This window comes from Rhinolophus sinicus, linkage group LG02, assembly GCF_036562045.2.
Source record: "Rhinolophus sinicus isolate RSC01 linkage group LG02, ASM3656204v1, whole genome shotgun sequence".
Classification (NCBI taxonomy): Eukaryota; Metazoa; Chordata; class Mammalia; order Chiroptera; family Rhinolophidae; genus Rhinolophus; species Rhinolophus sinicus.
Window position 1 is genome coordinate 78671725 of NC_133752.1, and position 24222 is coordinate 78695946.

Consider the following 24222-nt stretch of genomic DNA (forward strand, 5'->3'; position numbering starts at 1 on the left):
CAGGAACAAGGAGCTTGGCTCTAAGGTACATCTAAAAAAAAAAATTTATATATATATATATATATATATATATGACAGACCTCAGTTGGCAGTGTAATTTCATCATTTTGTCATTTGTCATTGGTGATTCTTCATCATTCTAACATTTTGGACACTTCCAGCAACATGCAGCTTACAACACCAGGAGTTGCCCTGACTTCCAGCCACGGACCTGGTGAGGTCTGGCTGGTTCCTGACCTCTCCAGTGTGGCTCCCCACAGTTAACCTTCTTGAGAACTTGTTAGCATCTAGGAAACTTGTATGCAGCTTGCAGCTTGTAACATCAGGAGACGCCCTAACTTCCAGCAACATCAATGGCAACAGCAGCAGCATTCTTAAGAACTTGTTAGCATTTTGGAAACGTGTATGCAGCCTGCAGCTTGCAGCAGTGGGAGCCTCAGCATTCCTAGCCGCAGACTTGACAAGGTTTTGATTCCTGACTTTTCCACTGTTGTTTCCCCACAGTTTGGTGAGCTTTTGGTATCTACTGTAATAGTTGCTATCCCATAGAGTTCGTTACTGTATTTAAACACTCCTTATTGATGTTATTTGTGTATTTAGCCAAGTGATTTTTGGTCAATAGTAAACATATGTTGGGATCTCTTAAACTTATATGTATGTATATTCCTTTAACATGGCATTGTTATCAATGTATACAGTTTAGTCTTAACCACCTTTACTTTGTCATTAGCACATTCTTTTAAGTGCCTTTGTGTTTTGCTATTGCATATTGCTAAATAAATTGATTAGATATTGCTAAATAAATCAATTAACCCCTCTCTAATGTGCTCCTCCTCTCTCTTTTCTCCCCGCTCGTCATCACACCAGGGGAGGTACGGATCCAAAATGGAGAATTCCTGTTTTAGTGGACATTATCACTCATAGGAATGGATCAAATCTCTCAAATGGATGGAATGAAAAACACAAACTGTGAATGATTGGCATAGTTCACAAGTGCCTAAAAGGTAAAGAAGTACTCATGAACACGCAACATGGGTTCAATATAAAAGGTTAGACCAAACCTCTTACTTCCTTTTCTGAGTGTGTTAAAAGACTGTCAGATCAGGACATGTGGGTGAGCACAATGATTTTGTTCCATGGAGAATGAGAGAGGGAGCTGTCCGGAAATAGGTGGGAAGATTATTAATATTAAGGATCCAACTGATGGCACGAGTCTGCATTTTGGGGTAATACTCTCCCTCAGTTCTGAAGAGCATATATACACGATTACAAAATATGGTATTCACATTGACTCTTTGTTGGCGGTCTGTCTGATGGTGGAACGATTTAGGGACAAACAAGTTAAAGGTCCTGATGAGAGGACTGAAGTGACAAGCCTAGGGCACTAGGTCAACTAAAGAAAGAAAGGAGACTTGTGAATTGAGATAATGGGTGGGGAAGTGCAGACAAACAATCAAAGTCTTGCCAGAGTGAAGAGCTGGTCTGGTAGAAGTCAAGACAAGGGTGACCTATCAGGGACAGGGATTATGGTCTGATAGTAGGACGACAGTTTTTCATGCAGGTTTCCTGGAGAGGAATTAGATGCTCCTGACAATCACTAATTGTGTGCCAACCTAGGAAGTTCGTTCTTAAGTCTGTCCAAGCCGGAAGAAAGCAGGAAAATTGCTTATTAAATTACCCCTGAAAGTCAAGGTCTTTCTTCCTTAGAAAAAGAGCTGAATTGTTATTAGGGCATATGGGACTTGATCTGATCAGCTTAATAGCTCATGTTTTTAATTTTCATTGGGGATTTTTAAATATCTCTCCATGGAAGAGCAAAACAAATTTGTCTTTTACCACCAATATAATTAGAAGAGACAGGCTTGAGAAGACCTACAGATGGGTCACACTGGGCTTTGCCAAAGTATGGGATCAGGATATGAAGTAAATCCCATTAATTATAGCAATTGATGGCTCCAGCAGAGAGTAAGTCTTATAATTAAAAGTTCTCAAAAGCTTGCAAGGCCACTGGAGAGATTGTAAAATAGGATCAGAGTTATTAGCACACATTCAAATGAAGGCTTGTTTGAAGTTAGGCAATTTCTACTTTCTTATGGATAGGCCAGGCCCCTCTTGACAGTTCTGTTAAGTTTAGTGTTCCATGAAATTTCATCAAGGCCTTTGATATCATATCCATTTCCTTAATTATAAACACATATTTCTTCTCTATTGCAAAATTTTTTCTTAACTTCACAGAATTGTCTGTGAAAGAGGAAACTTGGATAACACATATGGAAATGACAAAAGTGGAGTATGAATCTGGATTAATTAGCAAGTAAAGAATATTGTTCCCTTAAATAACTGTTGGATTCATTTAGGTAATCATCTTTTGATGGATGTACTCTTGCTAATATAATCTTCTGCTTCTCATGGAGTTATAAATAAGAACTGGAAAAGACATCTGGAAACATCTGGCTCCTTCTGAAGCAATAACATTGTAGTGTATTTCCTGACATACTACACAGACTCCAAATCATTTTGGGTTTTACGCACTAAATGTTCTCAAGAGGAGGTACTGATTTGATTTTTTATATTTTATTTCCCCCAAAAGATCAATCAAATAACTGGATATACACTTTTCCATTATATAATTACTTATCACAAGTGAAAAATTGACCTGTATCAAGTTCTTACTTACTGATACAAGGCATGGTTCTCAAGACTTTATATAGACTATCTTACTAAATGCTGGCACCAACCCTGTAAGGTAGGGACAGTTATTTCCTTCATTTCACAGATGGGGAAACTGTGGCCCAGAGAAGTTAACAACTTGACCTGTAGTCACACTGTGCATGGCAAAGCTGAGAAAAAATAATAATAGGCAAAAAAAGTGAAATTGCAGGGCAGCCGGGTGGCTCAGTTGGTTAGAGCACGAGCTCTCAACAACAAGGTTGTTGGTTCCCACATGGGATGGTGGGCTGCACCCCCTGCAACTAAAGATTGAAAACAGTGACTGGACTTGGAGCTGAGCTGCGCCCTCCACAACTAGATTGAAGGACAACGACTTGGAACTGATGGTCCCTGGAGAAACACACTGTTCCCTAATACTCCCCAATAAAATTTATTTTAAAAAAAAGTGAAATTGCTTTTTTTTTTTAGAAATTAACCTGGTCAAATAAAAGTCATCAATTTAATTAGGAGATAGAACTATGAGTTGTTTTGTTACTATTTAATGCTACTTTTAAATAAAGTAAAATTATTAAAAATAAATAAAATAAATGCGTGATATAGTGGGGGATTTTTTGCTTGTTTTATATTCCCAAGTCCTTTGACACTCCTCCCACTGAGAAGAGAATTTTAGGTTTCTTCCCTTTAAATCTGGGTGGGGCTGGTGAGGGCTCTGGCCAACCACATAGCAGAAGCAATGTTGTGTGTCATTGGAGGTTGGGTCACAAAAGGGCACAGCTTTCTCCTGGCTCCCTTTTTGGGAAGTTGGCTCTGGGAGATGCCAGCCACGACACTGTGAGTCCCATATGGAGAGGAACTTAGGCTGCTGACAGGCAGCACTGACTGCCAGACTTCAGATGGTGGCTGCCCCTAGCCTTAGAACCTTCCAGCTGAGGCCCAGACATTCCCAAGCAGAGAGAAACTGCACCAGCGATGTCCTGTCCAGATGCCCCTAGAATCTTCTGTGAGCATAATAAGAGTTTGGGTATTTTTTTGTTTGTTGTTGTTATTGTTTGGTTTGAGGTTTTTGCTCCTAAATTACATAATAGATTGTCGGAACAAATGAGGACCTTCTGCAATGACATTTGTCAATTTAGGGTAGGTTTCCCTTTGGTCTTATTTTCCCACTCCCTTTAGGCACATTGTGATGGTTAGTTTTATGTGCCAATGTGGCTGGGCTACAGTGTCAAAATATTTAATCAAACATTATTCGGGATTTTTCTGTGAAAGTGTATTTTGGGTAAGATTAATATTTAAATCGGTGGACTTTGAGTAAAGCAGATTGCCTTCCGTAATGCAGGTGGGCCTCATTCAATAATTTGGAGACCTTAATAAAGATGGATTTTCCCTGAACAAGAAGGAATTCAACTAGCCAACTGCCTCTGGACTGGAAGGGCACGTCTTCCCTGTCTCCCGACCTACCATATTAGATTTTGGACTCACCAAGCCACCACAATCATGTGAGCCAATTCCTTAAAATAAATCTCTCTCTCTCTCTCATTGGCCTGCTTCTCTAGAGAACCCTGACTAATGCATATATTGTACTTTTAACTCTGCTTCCCAAACTCCTCACCACGTCCTCCAGCATCTAACCTCACTGTAGTATCTGTGTAAATCACCTTGTTTAACTTCAGATGTATTTGATGTATTTAAGAGAGCTAAAAAAGAGACTAATGCTGGTCAATCTGCTAAACTTCTTTCTCTTCCTCCCTCTTTAGGACATAAATCATAAGCAAAGATACATCCATTGTCAATAAATGAGCAGCATATCCATAGGCGGATAACACCAAGGGTAGAAAAATCTAAGCAAATTAAGGCCCAGGAAGTAGATCAACATTGCTTTTGTACTGAAGTGGCTTCACAGAATTACATATGCCCTAAGAATGCCTAAGTGACAAAATGATCAAATCCAGGCAAAGCAAAAAAGAAAAGGTGCAGCTCACCCCTCAAGGCAATGGGCGACAGTCAGAACCCACTTCTTGGCAATGAGAACACAGCCACAGATGTGCCCACTGGGCTCACTCTGCAGGGAACACTGCCAGGGCCACCTTCCAGGGCGACTCGTCCGACCCCCAAGTATCCTCTTGTTCATTCGGGCAGCAGGGCGGCGCCCACAGTCTACAAAGGAGCAGGAAAGACAATGTGAGACATGACCAAACCCCACCAGATGCTTGGCTCTTTGCTGTCACACGCAAATGGTCATTTCCCCCCTGAACCAACCCAGTTAAATGAAGTCCATATTCCATTGCTATACCACTCATCTTCTTACCTTGTTTAGTACACAGAAGAGAAATCTTACTTCTGCTGTGACAAGACTGCCTAGATTTGGAAACATAAAATGGTATAATATTAAGTTACATATTTTTTGTTCACTTCAAATACTACCAGTGTAAAGCAAGACATAGATTCAATTCTTACCTAAGGTCTTTGAGTACCGATTATACTGAAATGCGGAAATTCTCAAGGCAGGGTTGTTATCAGGTGTTACCTCAGGGATGGGAATATACGGAGGATGTGTACCTTTTTAGTTTATTTAATACCATCATAATATAATTTTACATTTGTGGAAAGAGAAACTATTGCTAGCAAAGTTTCCCACATCATCTTGGCTGGTGGCATCAGCCAAAATATTAACGCAAACCATGATTTTCAAAGTGGGGAGAAGAAAAAGAAGGCAATTGGGCTGCTTCTTAGACTCTATGGTGAGGAGGGACCATGTCAGATTTCATTGCTCATGGAAAGGATGTGAATGTCCAAAAAAAGTTGAGAAATCATTTGAGGGAATTAAATATTACTTTGAAAAGTTAGAGAATGCATAAAGGAAGTGAATATTCAGACTGAAGAATCTTGCAGAGACTTTTGATATTAAACTGTGGACCTATAACTGGCTGACAGGAAGAAGCAGGCATTAAATTTATTCCATGTAACTCTAGATGGCAGGATCAGAACCAGTAGGTAGAATTTATAGGAAGTGTGGGTTCAGGAAAGAAAGAACTTTCTAGAAACAGGGTTAACCTTTGAAGGTGAGAACATGGACCATGTTTAAGCACCTATCAATGTAGCTGCACAAGAGAATATAATTTAGGGTATGTTAAATTTTAATCACAAAGTTTTCTTCCAACCATGAGCATTTATTCATAGTGTAAATATTTAAAAGACATAAACACTCTGGGACTGTGAAAAATACTGTGATGTGCTTAGAATCCTGGACCTTGGAAAAAATACATACATATGTAAAAAAAATGTATACAAGTGGACATTTTGGTCAACGTTGCTCAAGTAGTAGCTCGCTGAATCAGAAGTGTCTGGACGCTGATGGTAACCACTTGGAGCACCTCTTGTAATTGCAGAAGTCAAACGTGACTTGTATTTACCTTTTGTTATCAGTATATATATTGAGTATTACAATTTTAACAGGTGTTTCCTTTCTTAAAATATATATACATTTTTTTGGTATCCTCTGTATATATCCATCCCTAAATATGCCATTTCCACATTCCTTTTTGAAGGTTTACTGTATTTTCATTTCTTTCTAAATTTGCATAAGAACCTGTATGATTGTTTTTATACAACAAATTAATATAATACAGGAAAAGCACATTTGCATTTTGCCTGCCCATAATGTAAAGTTGTATCTTTTCCTTATTCTTGCTCTCATTTTCCTAAATTTCTTTGTAGCACTTCCAAATATCCAAAATTCATTTAATCTCCTGGCTGATCATTTCTCTGCCTACTATACAATGTATGTTCCTTGAGATCAAGGCCCCTGTCTGCCTCATTCACTTCTATATCCCCTCAGAGCTTAGCACTGAACCTGGCATAAAAGAGATACTTATTAATTAGTTGTTGTTTGTTAGATACAAAATCATAGTTCATAGGAATAGGAAAAGACACCAACGACTATCCATCTCAACTTTCTATTTTATAGGAAACTGTGGTTATATAAAATCACATACCTCGTTAGTAAGCTGGAACTAGAACCAATTCTATACAATCCCAATTTAGAATGAGTTATTTTATTTATTTATGTATTTATTTGACCTGAAAGTGCTTTTCTGGCATTCCCAATTTGGGGAAACAAATCACTCTGCTGAAAGATTCAGGTCATTGTTTTGGAGGAAGTACTTCAGTTGACAAATATTCAGAAATTTGGCTGCAGAGTTTGGTCTACAGGGAAAATGGCAAGACATTCTAAAGAAAAATGGCCAACCTTTAGTTTTCATATTTGGAATTCTTAAGAGATGACTTCTCTAGCACTTATTAAAAGCTTTGGAGTCAGATAAACCTAGTTTGAGTTGAGAGGCTGTCACCATTTGTGCGCTGTGAGTTTTGAGCAAGTTATTTAAATATTGTATAGCTATGTCCCTATAATATAATAAACACTATATTAATTCCCTCAATTTCTCTTTCTCCTGCACCCCACTTACAGATAAGAGAGGTGGCCCAGTTTAAGATGCCATGATATTTTAAGGGAAATTTTTTAGAAGTGTACTTCAAGACTACCTGATTACAATTTCATTTTTTTCTCAGACTCTCCAAATTTTATCAGTTGCCATTACTTCGATTCCCTCTGCTAATTAGGTACATGTAGCATCTATAGGAAGAGCAGACATGAGAATTTATTCTGAATAGGATGTGAAAAAAAATCCTCCAAGATTAGATTAAGTTTCCTCCTCCTTCACCATGATAATTTCTGTAATCATCATTAAAGAAAAACACAATTAGCCAAGAGGAGAAAAATCTATGTCTAGAAAGAAGAAACAATGCCAAACAATGTTGAAATATAGAGGTCAGTGGCCATTTTAAGGGGGCTCTTTATTGACAAATTTGGATTATCTTAAATTTAAAAGAGAAAAAGGGCCCTGATGGTAGACTCTTACTCCAGAATCCATTCCATACCACTCCTGTGAAGGGCGTCTTACCCTTTTACCAGAAGTTCATGCAAAGTGGTCGCATTGAGGGTTTCCCAGCTGGAGTGTAATGTCAGCCATTGCTGGTCTTGCTCCTGTTCCGGTATTAATTCTGTCACAGATGGTTCTCTGATAAAAGAGTAAATACCAGTTAAGCAATCCAAGTACAATGATCTTTGACCAGGCACTGTCATTATTTAGCACTCATACTCTTTCAAAAAGAAGCATTAAGTTATAAATCAATTATAAATCAGTATTTCAAGAGGGGGATTTGTATTCAAAATTTGCTGTGAAATGTGATCAGAAAGAGGGGAAGATACTAAAATTATACCGTAGTAAAAAAGATCCAAATTACTATAGCTGTTTTAGTCATTCTATCTACTGACATGGATATGAATTTTGTAAGGTGTAAGAATTCTAACATATGCTGTGAAAATCCCAGTATCTGAAAAATAATAGCAACTTTAGACAGGGGTCAAAAGTAAAAGAAAATTTATCTGGATGGGTTATGTTTTCCTCCTCTTTTCTTGCCCAATGTAATCCTGTAATACAGCAATAATTTAAAATAAAATAAATAATAAGTAAAGAGAATCAATGGCCTATTTAGATAGTATGAAACTGTAAGTGGGATTTTTTTGAACATACTGCAGAATCTCTATACACTAAAAATTAGGAAGGATCTGGAAAAGAGATGGGAGTTAGACAACATTATTTTGCTCTTTACCTATATTTTCACTCAACTTCCACCAACACTTTCCTGTGAATATCACAGGTATCATTCAATCATTCAAATAAATACAGTTACACTGTACCCAATGTTTAAAGCCTTAGTTTCAAAAGTATTTAGGTTTTTATGTAAAATATCCAATTCTTCAAGAAATAGTTGGTTTATTTAGGTAACCCACATCTGAAGAAGAAAACCTTTGGACTTTTATCACCTTATGCTAAAAAGGTTAGAAGAGATGGAGGAATCAGTTTTTAGACAGGAGGAAGGAGGGCTTCTTCTGAACGTGAAGGAAGTAGGAGAGAAGGAAGTAGGCACTTTGTTGGAGTTGGAGAGGAGGCTAGAATTCATCAAGAGAATTTAAATCAAATTGCATGTACTTTTCTTTTCAAAGGAGGTGAACTCCTCAGATGAAAGTTGGAGGGTGGCAGGGGTGCATGATGACAAGGAAAGTGATATGTGTATGGGACTATTCCCTGGTGGAAGTGTTTGGAGAAACACATCTCAAAGTTAACTTAGAAGAATGACAAGTAGCATCAAGTCTGCATGCTTAGTGACTTACATTTTTGATAGAGGGATTTTTTTTGTGTGTGTGGAAAAAAAAAAGGCGTCCCACTATCAAAAATGTAAAAAAATAATAATAATAATAATGGGAAGGGTACACGGGAAGGAAAAATGACTTAGATTTAGTGGCATTGAAAGAAAACTGTAATTTTACCTGATTATTAATTAAAAACTACCATAATCACAAATAAAAAAATAAAAGAAACAAAGCCTCTCCAAATCCTTTACTTTTTTTCCTTCTTTTTAAATTACAATTTATTGGGGTGACAATGGTTAGTAAAATTAATAGGTTTCAAGTGTACAATTCTGTAATACCTCCTCTATATATCACATTGTGTGTTCACCACCCAGAGTCAGTTCTCCATCCATCACCATATATTTGATCCCTTTTTACTTTTAAAAAGGAAAAAAACCTCTAAAGAGAACACTTGATGCTCTAATAAGAGCCAAAAATTAAAACAAAGCAGTCCTTAATAATGAACGAATTCTAATCATTTGATTTAAAAACTAACGGCATAAACCCTGACCACACTTTTAAAAGAGTGGCACAAGATTTAAATTTATTTAAAACTTGAGTGAACTGTGAGATTATAGAAGACTTCACAAAACCTACTGCAAAATGAGAATATTTCTTTTCCTCAACCAAAACAAGAGTCTGGCTTTCCAGCAATCCCAGAAGTGCGGTGTATGGAGGCCCGGTGGGATGGAAAGTATAAAAGTCAGAGGCCACACATAACAAACATGGTGCTTCTCGTGATATCTCCATCCTGAGAATTCCTTTTTGCAGCAGAACAACTGTGGCCTCCTAAATCCAGGCACTTCACTGGCTAAAAGCCAAAGGAAGATCCGCTTCAGACGTTTAATCAAGTCATTCTGTAGGCAGATATTCATACGGCCAAAAGCACTTCACAAGAAGGACAATTCAGCATAGGATTTACACTGATTCTGGAGAAAGGCCCCTTCAGTCCCCCCAAGAAAGGGCTGCACTACGCAATCCACATTGGATGGTTTTACATTTCATTCCTTAGCATCCCACAAGAAAGGTGATTTAACCTAAATCTCTCAGTTACATCAAGTGGAACTCTAAGAAATTCATCAACAAAAACAGGGGAGAATCATGATAAAAATTAGTTGTCCATGAAAGCCTTAAACACTAGCATGCTTCTTGTGCACAAAAATCAATCTTTCAGCACTAAAAATGTCATTCTATGGCCCATGAAAAAAAAATCAGTGAATCCATATGATTCTTTTTCTGCCTTCATACAGAATCTGAGCATCTGTACGACTTTAATTTTTCTTGTTTTTTTCTTTAAATAATTTTAAAATTGTAAAAGTAATACTTGTACAGGGAAAAAGAAAAAATGTCCAATGAAAAAATATTCTTCCCATCTCAGATGCATAGAAACAACCACTGGAAATAGCATTTGAGTATGCTTGCCAACATGATTTTACAATTTATGTATATATACTTCTCTTTTTTTAAATCTATACACATTGTTCTGTTCAGTGTTGATGATGTTTTCATTTAATGAATTATCATGGAAGTCATTCCATAATCATAACATTTGCTATTTTCTATGTGCCAAGCACTAAAAGGCTAACTTGTTTTATCTTATTTAATCCTCTCAACGACTTTGTGAAGCGTGCTTTGTTATTATTCCCCATTTTGGAGATGGAAATATTGAGGCAAAGAGAGAATAAGTAACTTGTCCAAGGTCACACAGCAAGAGGATGGCAGAGCTAGTGTTTGAATCCCCGAGGGCTGATAGCAGATTACCTCTCCTAACACTTGAACACTGTGTGGCCCTCCTTTACCGACAGCACACGCCATTTTCTTTTTACAGCTGCATAGCATTTATCCATATAGCTGCAAATGGATGTGCATACATTGCTTAACCAATCGACTATCAATGCACACGTAGGTTGTTCCCAATTCCTGGTTATATATAGTAACAAAAAAGCAGCAGTTAACACCCTTAACCATTCACCTATGCCTATATGCACCTATATGATTTTAGAATAAGTTCCTAGAAATAAAATTATCGAATCAAAATTTAAATTTTTGATTAATAGTATGAGTTTCCCCTTCAAAGAGTAATGCCAATTTACATACGCATTAAGAATATGTGTGTCTGTACTTTCTAATTTTTATTACTATATATAAAATATACGTGCTATTAAAAGGTATCTGGCACTTAATAGCTGCTCAAATTTTGTTTGACATTTGGTAATGTGTTTGGCAACATCTTTTTCCAAATTATATCAAGAGATAAATTAAAGAAACCCTGTTGGGTAGAGAGCAAAGAACATCTCACCAGTGATTAAGCTTCAAAGTCACTATATCCTAAGAGAGTCTGTGCAGGGAATGCAGTCAGACCCAAATGCTTTCCTAGTAGCCATGAAATCAAATACAGAAAAGGAAATTTAATCAACAATCTAATCCAATGCCCTCACTTGACAGCCTGAGAAAACTGGGACACAGATACAGACCCATGCCAAACATTTGTGGGGCCTAGAGCAAGGTTACAAATGGAGGCCCACACACCATACATCTACATATACAGATTCTAGCAATCAAATTAACTTGTTAAAATGTATTCTATCCTCCCATCATAATAAACATATTTTTTAGGTTCAAATATAGAATTCTTGGTCTCCTTGGAACAGTGGTTTTCAAACTTTAGCATTCATGAGAATAACCTGGAGGACTTATTACAACAAAGACTATTGTCCCCACCCGCAGGTTTCCTGATTCAGTAAGTGTGAGATGGACCCCCAAAAGTTGCCTTTCTAACAAGATGCCAGGTGCTGCTGCTGCTGCTGGTGATTTAAGACCACACTTCGAAACATTGCTCTAGAACAGGAACCAAGCTCTAGGTGGGTATAACTCCTTGGCTGACAGACTTCTTGCCTTATGAGGTGAAGGCTGACTGGAGAAGGAGGGCCAGAGTGGTTCTTCTAAATCAGGATTTCACACCCTTGGCATTAATGAAATTTTATACCAGATAATTATTTGCTATGGGCAGGGGGGTGAGGGGTCGGGGCTATCCTGTGCACTGTACGATGTTTATCATCATCCCTGGCTTCTGCCCACTAGATGCTAGTAGCATCCACTACTCCCCGATTGAGAACCAAAAATGTCTACAGACTTTTTCAAATGATCTCTTGGAGCAGTGTCACCCTGGGTTGAGAACCACTGCTCTAAATCGTGGGGCTTAGGGCAAGGCTCCTCTGCTCTAGCTCTAAAGGTAGTACTGCACAGAGAAGCAAAAGGATTTCACTCATATGTGCTTCTTGAATTGTATGGGTATAAGACACTTATAAAAAAATGTAGGGGCAGCCTGATGGCTCAGTTGGTTAGAGCGCAAGCTCTGAACAACAGGGTTGCCAGTTCAATTCCCACATGGGCCAGTGAGCTGCACCCTCCAAAATTAAATTAAAGACAACAAGCTGCCGCTGAGTTGCCGGAGGGGTGGCCAGGTGGCTCTGATGCTTAAGAGTGCGAGCTTTCAACACAAGGTTGCAAGTTCAATTCCTGCATGGGATAGTGAGCTGCGCCCCCTGCAACTAAGATTGAAAACGGCGACTGGACTTGGAGCTGAGTGGCGCCCTCCACAAGTAGTTTGAAGAACAATGACTTGGAGCTGATGGGCCCAGTAGAAACACACTGTTCCCCAATATTCCCCAATTAAAAAAAAAAAAAAGAGTTAAAAAAAAAGTATCCCGCCACACACTGAAATAAGAAGATAGAACTTACCCAGAATTCTGAAACATCCTGATATTCTGAAAGGAATGATATATTTCAAGGCTTATGTGAGCACTCAGATCTCTAGACAATTTGGCCTATTCTTGTCCCACTTTCATCAAATAATTTGGTGTTTTGTAACAAGGTATCTCATGCTTGTGTCATGATTATGATGGAAATGCTTACTTTAAAAAATGAAGATTAGCACAAATACCTGCAAACTTAAGGGTGTCTTTACTTTTGACAGCAAGAGAGCAGTGCCGGACTAAGGGTTAAAACTGACAATTATGGGTTAACAAGGTGGAATGGAAATGCAGACAACACATTCGTGTTGTAAACATAGAGTCCCTCCCTCAAGGAGCTATTATTTTAATTTGAGGAAGAAATTACAAATGTGAAAAAATAACTCCCGATACTGATAAGTGCTTTGAAGAAGACGAAAGGAGCAAATAGCGAGTGACTTGGTAAAGGTGAAAGCTGCTTCAATAACGTAGGCCTTTCTAAGTAGTTGATGTACGAGCTGAGACATAAATGATGAGATGGAGGTAACCAAGTGAAGATCTAGAGATCAGCATTCCAAGCAAAAGGAACAGTGAAGGCAAAGTCCCTGAGATGGAAAGGAGAGTGCAGTGTTTGAACATCAGTAATAAGGTCAATGTGTCGGAAAGTTCAGTGGAGAAGTGGAGAGTGCTAGGATATTGGGTAAAGGAGAAGGAGGCAGGGACCAGATATGCAGTGTCCTACAGGCCAGAGTAAGAAATTGGATTCTGAGTCCAAACTGAATGAATATAAGAAAAGGCCAGTGGGTTTGCCAAGTAGATGATATCTTCGCTGATCATCAGTCCTGCCTTGGAGGCAAAAGGAAGCCAAATTGCAGTAGGTTGCAAAGACAACAGAGGTTAAGTCATCAACAGGAGTCTCCAAAATGAGGATGCCACCATGTAAGGACTTCTAACAGAAGTAACACCATCCTCTTTGGTCAATTCTTCATGGATCACTCAAGTTGTAAATCATCTTTATTTTCCCAGGACCCATTCGTATTCATGTCTAATGGCAATGCTATATTCATTGTGGTGACTGGGAAATCTGATGCGTTCAGCAGAGGAGGGAGATTAATTCTTCTCATTCCAAAATATTCTTCCTCACAATTACCCTGATATTTTTAGCTGAAAGCTGGGTCTTGAGAGTACTTAATTCTGGAGAACCCATGGAAACCATCTTTGATTTTATAAATCAGAATGTGAATCAATTTTTTAATGGTGAGCTTTTTTTTTTAACCACAAAATAGAATGTAAGAGAGTTTTTAAAAATGTAATTAATTCAGGACCTCACATAGTTCCATTCTAGTTAATAATGGTGAATTTCTCTACACCACTGAGAAATTTCCTTTAATTTCATAAATTATTCATTAACTCAACTGACAGTGTGAGATTCCATTTGGTTACAAATATCCAAATTCTTGGATATGATCATGCTGTTAATGATCATACAGAAATGGCCTTAGGACAACTGGTAAACTTACCTTGCTTTATTTATTAAAGCCTCATACACAATGGTTCCATGGAAGAACTTAAAAACCACTTCCTCTTTCTTTAGGATGTAACACTTTTTCAGGAAAAATATTTGTCTTCCTCACCTCAGAATAGCACATTCCAGAAAACACTACACCCACACATTGGACTCTCTCACCCAGGCAGTCATTAAACCAGCAGCTTCTTGGAAATGGGTAGGAAATTCATTCCCTATGCCCAAGTTACATGTCTGCCAGAAAAACTACAAAGCTTCTGTGTGAAAGAAAATAACACTTTAAGAGTTTGCTTCAGCTGAGTTCTACTTAGAACGTGCCAAGTGTCTACTTATCACCCAAATAACATTTCAAAAACTACAAAAACACTTGGATTGTGGTCCTGCATGATAAATTTTCCCTACCCTCCACCTCCTCACTGCTATCTCCTTGAAAACCATACAATGATAAGAGCACAAGGTGGTAGTAAGACTTGCCACAAAACTCCCATGTAAGCAATACTAAAAAGGATTTGTGTTTAAGAAGTTGGCTGGCCACATCCGTCAGGCCATGTTTATTGAATAACTAGGTGCTGTAGGGGATCTATTCCTAGTACCCAGGAGGCCCCTTGCCCTTGTTCGGACTTGCATCCTGGCTCTGTATTTTCTGTGACCTAGCAAAGTTCCTTGACCTCTCAGCCTCAGGTTCCTCATAGGTAAAGTAGATGTAACAATATTACTTATCTTAGAGGATTACAATGTGGATAAATTGAAATAATGCATATAAAGCATTCAGAAAAGCCTGGCATATAATTAAAATTAATCATTATCATTTTGTATAACCAATTCTGGGAAATAAGAGGAAGACTTAAAAAAACTACAGATGACATAGGACATTGTGGAATTAAGAGATAAATTATTTAATACTAATTTTTAAGTACCATGGAAAGTTCAAGGGAGAAAAGACCAAGGAGATGAGAAAAGCTTCATAGAAGTCATGGGGCTTGAGAGAGGCCCAGAAGGATTTGGACAGAATATGTAGAAAATGATGGCTATATGGACGCAGAGGAAGAGGCTGGAAGTAATATGCCTATGGAACATAGATAGAGGACAAACCAGTCAGAAAGAGAAGAAACATATGAAGGGATATGAAGTCGCAGAAAAATGAACTAAATTATGGTGTGTCCACCAGCTGGGGAAAATAGTACAAACTTACTTGATTAAAAAAATATATGGAATGAAAGAAGTCTTTGACAGATAATTATTTATTTCTGCCTTTATCCATTAGGGCTTCTATGACACAGTACTATAGACTGGGTGACTTATAAGAAACAAACTTATTTCCCACAGTTCCAGAGGCTGGGAAGTCCAAGATCAAAGTACCAGCAGATTTGGTGTCTGGTGAAGGCCCCACATTCTAGTTCATAGGTGGCCGTCTCCTTGGGAAGGCACCGCAGAGCTCTCTGGGATCTGTAAGGCCCTAATCACATTCAGAAAGCTCCACCCTCTTGACCTAATTACCTCCCAAAGCCCCACCTCCAAATACGATCACATTGGGGATTAGGATTCAACATATGAATTCTGTGCAGGTGGGGAAGACACATTCAGTCTATAGCAATTGAACCTGATGTTTCTACTATCGCTGGTAGGGCTCTATTAGGAATTCAGCCATGGGATAGTGAGTGCTTCCATGAAAACGGAAGCACCAAACTGCTTCCCCTGCCCGCCTCTGACTACATTTCTTTGTTCCCCTTTGCAATGAAATCCCTCAAAAAAAGTGCTATATTTATTCTGTTTTATTTCTTGTTATCTCAGGCTTTTGCTTCCTCACTCCACTGACACTATTCATGCCAAGGACATGCACACTGCTGAAACCAATAGTTGGTTTTCAGTCTTCATTTTACTTGACTTCTCAGCAGTATTTGATAAAATTGACCATTTGATAGAATTGATATACTCTCCACTTGGTTTCCAGGATATCACATACTCCTACCCCACTGGTTGTTCTTTCTCATCCCCTTTGGCTTGCTACTTCTCTTTTCCCATGTTCTTCATGTTAGGACTCAGCCCTACATTATTTTCTCTATCTATATTCACTCTCTTGGTTGTGTCACCCAGTCCCATAAATCTTTATATCATCTGTATTCACGTGACTCCCAAATACATATCTTCAGCCGAGACCTATATAATAAACTCCAGACTTGAGTCTCATAAACACCTCCATTTGGATGTCTCATAGACATCCCAAACTTAGTATTTCCAAAACAGAACTGATCTTTCTCCCCAAACTTGCTCCATTCACAGTCTTCCCCATTCAGTTTATTTATAGTCCATCTTTCCAGTTGCTCCAGCCAAAGTCCTTTATGTCACTGCTGACTCTTCTCCTTGTTCACTCTTCTCAACCCCCAACAGCATCCAATCTGTCAGGAAGGCCTGTTGGCTCTACTTTTAAAATATATTCAGAATCAAACCATTTATCACCGTGTGCTCTGCGAATATACTAATCTGAGTTGCCAAAATCTCTCACTTGGGTTACTTCAGTGCCCTCCTAACTAGTCTTCTTGCTCCTATCCTTGCCCTCCTCTGCCTATTCTCAATACAACTGGAGTGATCCCTTTTAGTCAGATAAAGGCTACAGTAAAAAAAAATAATGACAAGTGTCGGAGAATTTATGGAGAAATTGGAACTTTCATGCATTATTGATGGGAGTATAAAATGGTGCAGCTACTTTGGAAAACAGTTTGGTAGTTATCTTAAAAATTAAACATAGAGTTACCATTTGACCCGTAATTCTAGTCTTAAATATATACCCAAGAGAACTGAAAACATGTTCACACATAAACTTGTACTTGAATGTTCATAGCGACATTATTCATAAAAGCCAAAAAGCGGAAACAACCTAAATGTTCATCAATTGATGAATGGATAATCAAAATGTGGTTATATCTACACCATGGAATATCATTCAGCCATACACAGGAATGAAGTGCTGATACATGCTACAACATGGACGAACCTTGAAAAACATTATTCCAAGTGAAAGAAGCCACACAAAAAAAGGCACATATTGTACGATTCTATTTGTGTGAAATGTGCACAATAGGCAAATGCATAAACACAGAAAGTAAATTAGTGTTTGTCAGGGGTCAGGGGAAGGAGAAGCAGGGGGTGACTGCTGATGGGCATGGAATTTCTTTTCCAACTGATGAAATGTTCTGGAATTAAACAGTGGTGATGATTATACAACTTAGTGAATATAATAAAAAGAACTGAACTGTACTCTTTTAAAGAGTGAGTTTTATGGTTTATGAATTATACCTCAACTTTTTAAAGCTGACTACAAAGTTTTGAGCTTCTTTTCCATGGTTTATGTGTACAGGACCAGCAACCTGGGCTAAATTTACTACTACAGAGATCTGAACCTGTCTTTGAGCTTATGGAAGTCAACCAATAAGGAAACCATTGGATTAAATAGTTCTTACGTGACAAATGAAACCTGAACTTAGAAACTTTTTCCTGGGAGTAGGAAAAAATTACAATGTAAATCCTTATACTAGGGACTATTAGGTTATATAATAGCTGCTGCCTTTGTGGTTTTGCCCAAGACACAGAAATATGTTTCAGAAGGATGTTTCTTCTATTGACCAACTCTACAAGAATAGGGCATACAATCAAATTGCAACTAACTCCATAAAGGAATTTCTGCCCAAATGGTACAGCCTATATCTAGATGACCTAACTTTACATAGAGATAAAGCTAGTGAAGCCAAGAGACGCAGAGAGTCACATACCCTTAGACCAACTTCCTGAAATACCAGATGTCTCAACTGAGCATTTGGTAAGTATTAGGGGACAGTCTAAATTCTGATTTATATTGTTGATTAAATAAATGTCCATATGTTTTTGATACTGGACATGCAGGTAGCAAAGACCATACACTGTCATGAGAATTTAGAGACTTGATTTATACCCTTGTCTAATCAAATAGTCATCATACTTTCAAGCTGGGGTGAACTCTAGAGATACCTGCAGATGAGGGTAAAAAGTTTTCCAGATTCAGCAAAGAACTCAATCTTCTCATTTGGACAAGCACTTAGTGGAGAGCCTTACATTTATGCTATTAAACATGGAAGGCATAATTTGGGTCTGAAAAACTCTAAGTGCAGGTGTTTTTAATCAGCTGCCTCTATCATGAAAGCATTTCAGTAGAATCTCTGAAAGACATGTAATTTGGTGTACACCTGCATTTTTTACGAACTAAGCTCTAAAATGTACCCCATCAAGTAGATGAATGACCTATTTGGAGTTACGGTGTGTTAGCTTTGGGTACTGCACTGCAATACTTTATAAATGTTTACTGAATGAATACATTAATAATTTAATGAATTTATGTTACAATATCAAGATAATATTAGAATTGAATATTTTTTCTTATGTAATTTTAATAGGAATGTTTGTGTTATGTGAAACATTCTCAGATGACAAAAAATCTGGATTTATTTTCCTTTTCTTTTCTTTTTCAATATGTTTACATTGTTTTGGCTTTTTTTGTTTTTGTTTTTGTTTGTTTTTAATTTTATTGGGGAATATCGGGGAACAGTGTGTTTCTCCAGGGCCCATTAGCTCCAAGTCGTTGTCCTTTAATCTAATTGTGGAGGGTGTAGCTCAGCTACAAGTCCAGTTGCCATTTTCAATCGTTAGTTGCAGGAAGTGCAGCCCACCATCCCATGGGAGGGATTAAACCAGCAACCTTGTTGTTGAGAGCTTGTGCTCTAACCAACTGAGCCATCCGCCCACCCCTCCAGCAAGTCAGCAGCAGCTTGTTGTCTTCAATCTAGTTGTGGAGGGCGCAGCTCACTGGCCCACGTGGGAAATGAACCAGAAACCCTGTTGTTCAGAGCTGGAGCTCTAACCCTGAGCCATCTGGCTGCCCTGAAGTTATTTTTCTAACTTTATGTTCTTGGTTGTTTGCTCATATATCTTCCCCACTGCATTAGAAGCTCTTTGATGATGTTATTCACCTTTGCATCCTCCATACAATGCCTACTCCAGTCCAAGCCCCATTAGCAGATACTCAAAAAATAATGGGAAGGAGATTCTGAATGGAATTAGCTGGGATTGTTTTGTAAACTTTGGAGGTATAAGGACAGGACAGTGTAGTGGACACTTTACTCCAGAAGCTGAGGAGAACAGCTGTTCCCTCTCCCTTTCCTCTGGCAGCTGGAACGCAGGTCAGTGGCTAGTCATGGCCAGATAGACCCTCCTGTTAGGGACTTTGAATCTAGAGAAAATGACTCAAAGGTACAGTATTACTTCAAGTTAATTTGAGGCGTCAGTGGCAGATCTGAATTAGCACTCCAGGGACGCTGCTAACAGAGCAGCTTCTTAAGCGGCCCATCTCCTCAGCAGGAATTTGGTCTCATCTTGCCCATTATCTTCATTCCTGCCCCAATCCGGCTCTCCAGATTTCTGTCAATTCATAAGACACCTAAGTAAACTGAAGAGTAAATTTGAAGGTGATCAGAAAGTACAAAAATACTAAGATTACCTTTCCTACTCATTTCCTTGGAAGACTTATCACTACTTACCCATTAACACAGTCAAACAGTGGTTATGGTTTTCCAACCATACTGTTCTCTCAAGGTTTTCCTAACCCTTCTGTGACATAAAGTTATCTTTTTAAAAATCTGAATGTCAATTTATATTTTAAATATCTAAAAATATCTAAAATATTAAAATGACATCTTTCCACTATATTAAGGAAATGGGCAAATGGAGTAAAGAGATTCTCTCTTAAAATCCAATATGTACACAATATAGCCAAAAGGGGAAACCACAAAAATGTCCATAAATGGATGAATAGATTTTTAAAAGTGGTATATTCATGCAATGGAATATTATTCAACAATAAACAGTAATGAAGCACTGACACAAGGATGCATAAAAAAATTCACAACATTGTGAATATACTAAATACCATTGAACTGTACACTTTTAAAAAATAGTTAAAATAGTGAATTTTATATTTTGTGTATTTTACCACAATAAAAATCTTAAATCCAATATGCAAAAAATTAGAAGAGACATAAAGTAGAACATTTAAAATAAGATCCCTTCTATTTGTGGTAGAACAGGATGGCTTGTCATAGGAATTTTTCTGGTTGTAAAATCTTTGTAGTTCCGACTTCCCCTCAGAACTCTCAATGGAATTATCTGTCATTATGTAATCAAGTTTTCATATTAAGAAATAACCTTGAGTCTTGATGAGAGGAAAATAAAGCACACTCAAAATGCTTTTCATTTATCTCCATCAAATCATATCCCGTTTCATTTATACACAATAAGGAAGTTGTGAAAATGAAGTATAATTTCATGGATGTTGGCAAATATAATTTTTCCACTTGGGCCAAGTTTAAAGTTCTTTTATTATATATTAGCATCAGTTACTCAATTTTCCAAAGATGTGGTCTTTACATGGGAAAAATGAGCTGAGAATGCTGGGATTTACATAATTCTTCAAACTGGGATGACAAAAATGCTAGTTAGTTAGTTTCTATCCCATAACTGGATGGCTCATTATTGTAAAATTGTTTCAGGTTTGCTCAGTGGAATCCTGGGAAATGCCATCTACACAATTTTTTATTCTAGAATTTTGTAATTTCTTTATCTTTTATTTTTCTCATATCTAGATTTCCCCCAAATGTTACATACATCAGTAATAGAAGAAGAAAGAATACACATACACACACACACCACACACACACACACACACACACACACACACGCACACTCACATGTATATTCTAGGACCCTTCAATTACTGCTTTCTATTCCTGATAGAACTGAAAAAAGAAAAACCCACAAAACAGCAAGTACCCCACTTTCATTGTATCTATTTCAGTGTGTTTGTATCAAGGCCAGAGTGAGTGTCTTTTAATTCTACTAAGAAGAAAAAGTGGTGAACAATGTCCTGATTTACATGTCCTGCATTACTTAGGGTAAATTGAAATACCAGCAACTTCAAGTTCTATTTCCCAATTTATTAAAAAACCTATGTTGCTTAAAAAGGAATTTTCAATAACCACTGGGGGAACTTGCAACATTTTCCCATCCAGGTTCCTCAGAGGAAACCATCTTAATGATTTTATAAATAATAAACGCATTTAATTTCAGAAGTACTTAAAGTACAATTACTTCATTTACTTTTAGAGGTTTCATCAAAGCAAGCTTTCAACCCAGACCCTTCAGAGCAGGTGCCTGTAATTAAACGCGGTCCCCTCACCTGATTCATTTCCCATGCTGTGGAGGGCTCTGTTTGTGAGGTTCACTCACCGTGCAAGCATAAGGAAGATATTATTGCCAAGTTCTGTGAAGCCCTCTGAGAAATTCATCAGTGCTACAAACTACTGACCTTACCCTAAACCCATCTGCTTGCAGGCCAGCCGACTCAGGGTCTCCTGCCACCCATCCCCACACACGTGGTGTGCTGTGGCAGATCTGTGAGCAGTCAGGAATGAAGAGGAGTTTGCATTTTTAGAGAGGGTCACTGAGAAACAAAAAGAGAAAAACCTTAATTTAAAACATTTCCTCTCATGAAACCAAATCATAACTTTGCGTGCCTTTGCTTCACTTGTATATAGTCATTTTATTTATTTTAGTTAAGAACCATTTGGTGAATACCTACCCTGTGCAAATCACTGCTCTCAGTGTGGTGGAAGACTGAAAAAATGAATTAGAAATGTTCTCTGCCCTCAAAGGACCCTAGGCTCTAATGAAGAGACAGGTAGTTCTTATCTTTACTTAGAAGATGTCCAGAGGCAGGGTCCATTCCCACGAGTTTACCTAGTGATTTGCATAATTATAAGGAGCTAGTTAGTTGTAACTTCATATCATTTCCTTTCAAGAAAGCACATAAAAATTCAAGTGAGTGATAGTGATACTAATTTAGGAATAATTTGGTATATGCACTAATTCCTATTTGATGAAAGAACATTTTCTGTTACTTAATAAACCATAGATCATTTGTGAGCAAAGAATCACAACACACATGATAACTAAGATTTGGCCAGATGATGCAAAGGACTGAAATAAGGGGGAAGTGGATGGAAGGAGTGATGAGTATGGGATGACAGAATTAATCAAACTCAAGATTACAAGCTGCAGCATTGGAGGTACTGATGGGAGATACCTTTAAGTCCTGTCCATGTAAGGGAGCAATAGTTACAAGTCCCATTTGGATGTGGAACATGAGTATAGGCAAGAGAGAAGAGCCACTTTAACATCCTATTCCAGGAGGTGTCAATAATACAAGAATGACAGCATACTGATAATTGTTGAAGCTGGGTGATAAACTTAAAAATTATATTCTGGCAGTTGTAAGGTCATAACAATTTGAACTCAATTTTTTTTTTTTTTTTTTTTTTTTTACACAGAATATAGACAATGCAAATAGAGAAGTAAATTTGAGGGCAAATTTTCTATGAGTTGGAAACATATGAATCACCACCATCAGCTTTTGCAACAGTAGAACAAAATAGATGACCTTGGTTAGTAAAATCCGGCAAGTCAGTTAGGGTTTATTTAGCTTAAATGGCTGACACGCACTGCAGTGCACAACACATGGCAGAAACAAGCAGCTTACCACAGTCCCATTCGTCTGAACTGTCTAAGCAGTCAGCCGCACCATCACACCACCGGTCCCGTGAAACACACTCGTGGTTTGCACATTCCAGTTCATCATCTTGGCAAAATGCTGGTATGGGAGACAAGGAACAAGAAGACAGAAACATTTTACAGATAAATGGGATTATCACTAACATGTACATTGTCATTGGCCAGCAGGACCATGGAAGGAAGAAACTATGAGGTCACTGAGGCCTCCAAACAGGTGCCAAGACAGAATAACAGCAGCGGTAAAATCTCATTTCATAGATGTTAGTCCATACACATAGCAAGCATTTAAATAGAATTACTATCTCCAGCGACTAGTCACTAGAGTCTCTAGTTCTAATGATAGGACTGAAAAAGTGGTACCAAGAACAGCAGAAATACTAAACATTAGCTAACAGGGTTAAAATCTGAAGTGTCAGGTGATGACACGGGGGATGAGCAGACTGAAGTCTTCACCATGGGATGAAAACCAGCGATGTCCACATACGAGGATAACATTTACTTTGAAAAACCTCTACTATTAAATGATTTTCTGAGTCACTTCCTAATTCTCTCTTGGGTTTTAAAAAATCATAGTGAAACTCCTTGGTTGCCTATCTAGCATCTGTCTCCTTTCTTCCTCCTTTTTTGAGGAAAACCGATTTTGTTTTCAAAGAAACAAAATCCCCACTCCATCCCTAGCTCTAGAGGAAGATTCTGATTTGTTTAAGTGGGACATTGGCATTTTTCTGACTACAATTGTTTTTTTGTTTTTTTCTTTCTGAGTGCAGTTATTAGTCCAAGAATAAACATGCAATGCAAGATCAGGGTCTCGGCCTATGGTGTTGTGGGTTGTGCTTTGCAAGATAGTTCCTGCCCAAATCCTGCTGGCCAGCTCATGTGTCCTGCCTAGCCTGGGACAGAGGCAGCCTGAAGAAATCAGCCTCTTTCTCTAATGGGTTCTCCCTAAGAGGTGCCTCTTTTTGCATTTTAGCTGTTTAGTTTAGATGGTGTCTTTTCTAATCTACACAAAGGCTCCTGACTGCTAGCCCCTGACTGGGACCCTGCTCAAAGCTGGCCAATTTGAGTGAATACCTAATTGATGTTCGAGAGATGACGGTGAGGTTCTCGCTCCTTCCCACTGATATGATCAAGAAAGCATGGCACCCCACGGGCTTTTGGGATCCACTTTTTGACCCTGATGGGAGCCAGTCTGAGGTCAAGCCTAACAGAATCACAGAAGAGGTGCTAAACTCTTGCATCCAGCCTCAAGTATCCTTCCTACACTTGACTCTCTATGAAAATATGGCATAGATGGCATAGATGGTAATAAAAGGTAATAAATGTCTTCATTGTTTAAGTTGGTTTGAGTTGGGCTTTCTGTATCTAGTAGGTAAGACGTCTTAAGAGATATAATTCTT

The 24222-nt window shown here is 38.1% G+C and overlaps 1 protein-coding gene across 3 annotated transcripts in view; it reads right to left on the bottom strand.

Moving 5' to 3' along the window:
* Positions 1 to 24222, bottom strand: part of CORIN (corin, serine peptidase) — a 201080-nt gene that overhangs the window by 12483 nt on the left and 164375 nt on the right. For all 3 annotated transcript variants that reach the window (XM_019741053.2, XM_074324644.1, XM_019741052.2), the window contains 5 exons: positions 22794 to 22904; positions 21569 to 21698; positions 7629 to 7745; positions 4976 to 5025; positions 4650 to 4824 (listed from right to left, as the gene is read on the bottom strand). In XM_019741053.2, the coding sequence (XP_019596612.2) occupies positions 4650 to 4824; positions 4976 to 5025; positions 7629 to 7745; positions 21569 to 21698; positions 22794 to 22904 (583 nt within the window). The remainder of the gene's footprint in view (positions 1 to 4649; positions 4825 to 4975; positions 5026 to 7628; positions 7746 to 21568; positions 21699 to 22793; positions 22905 to 24222) is intronic.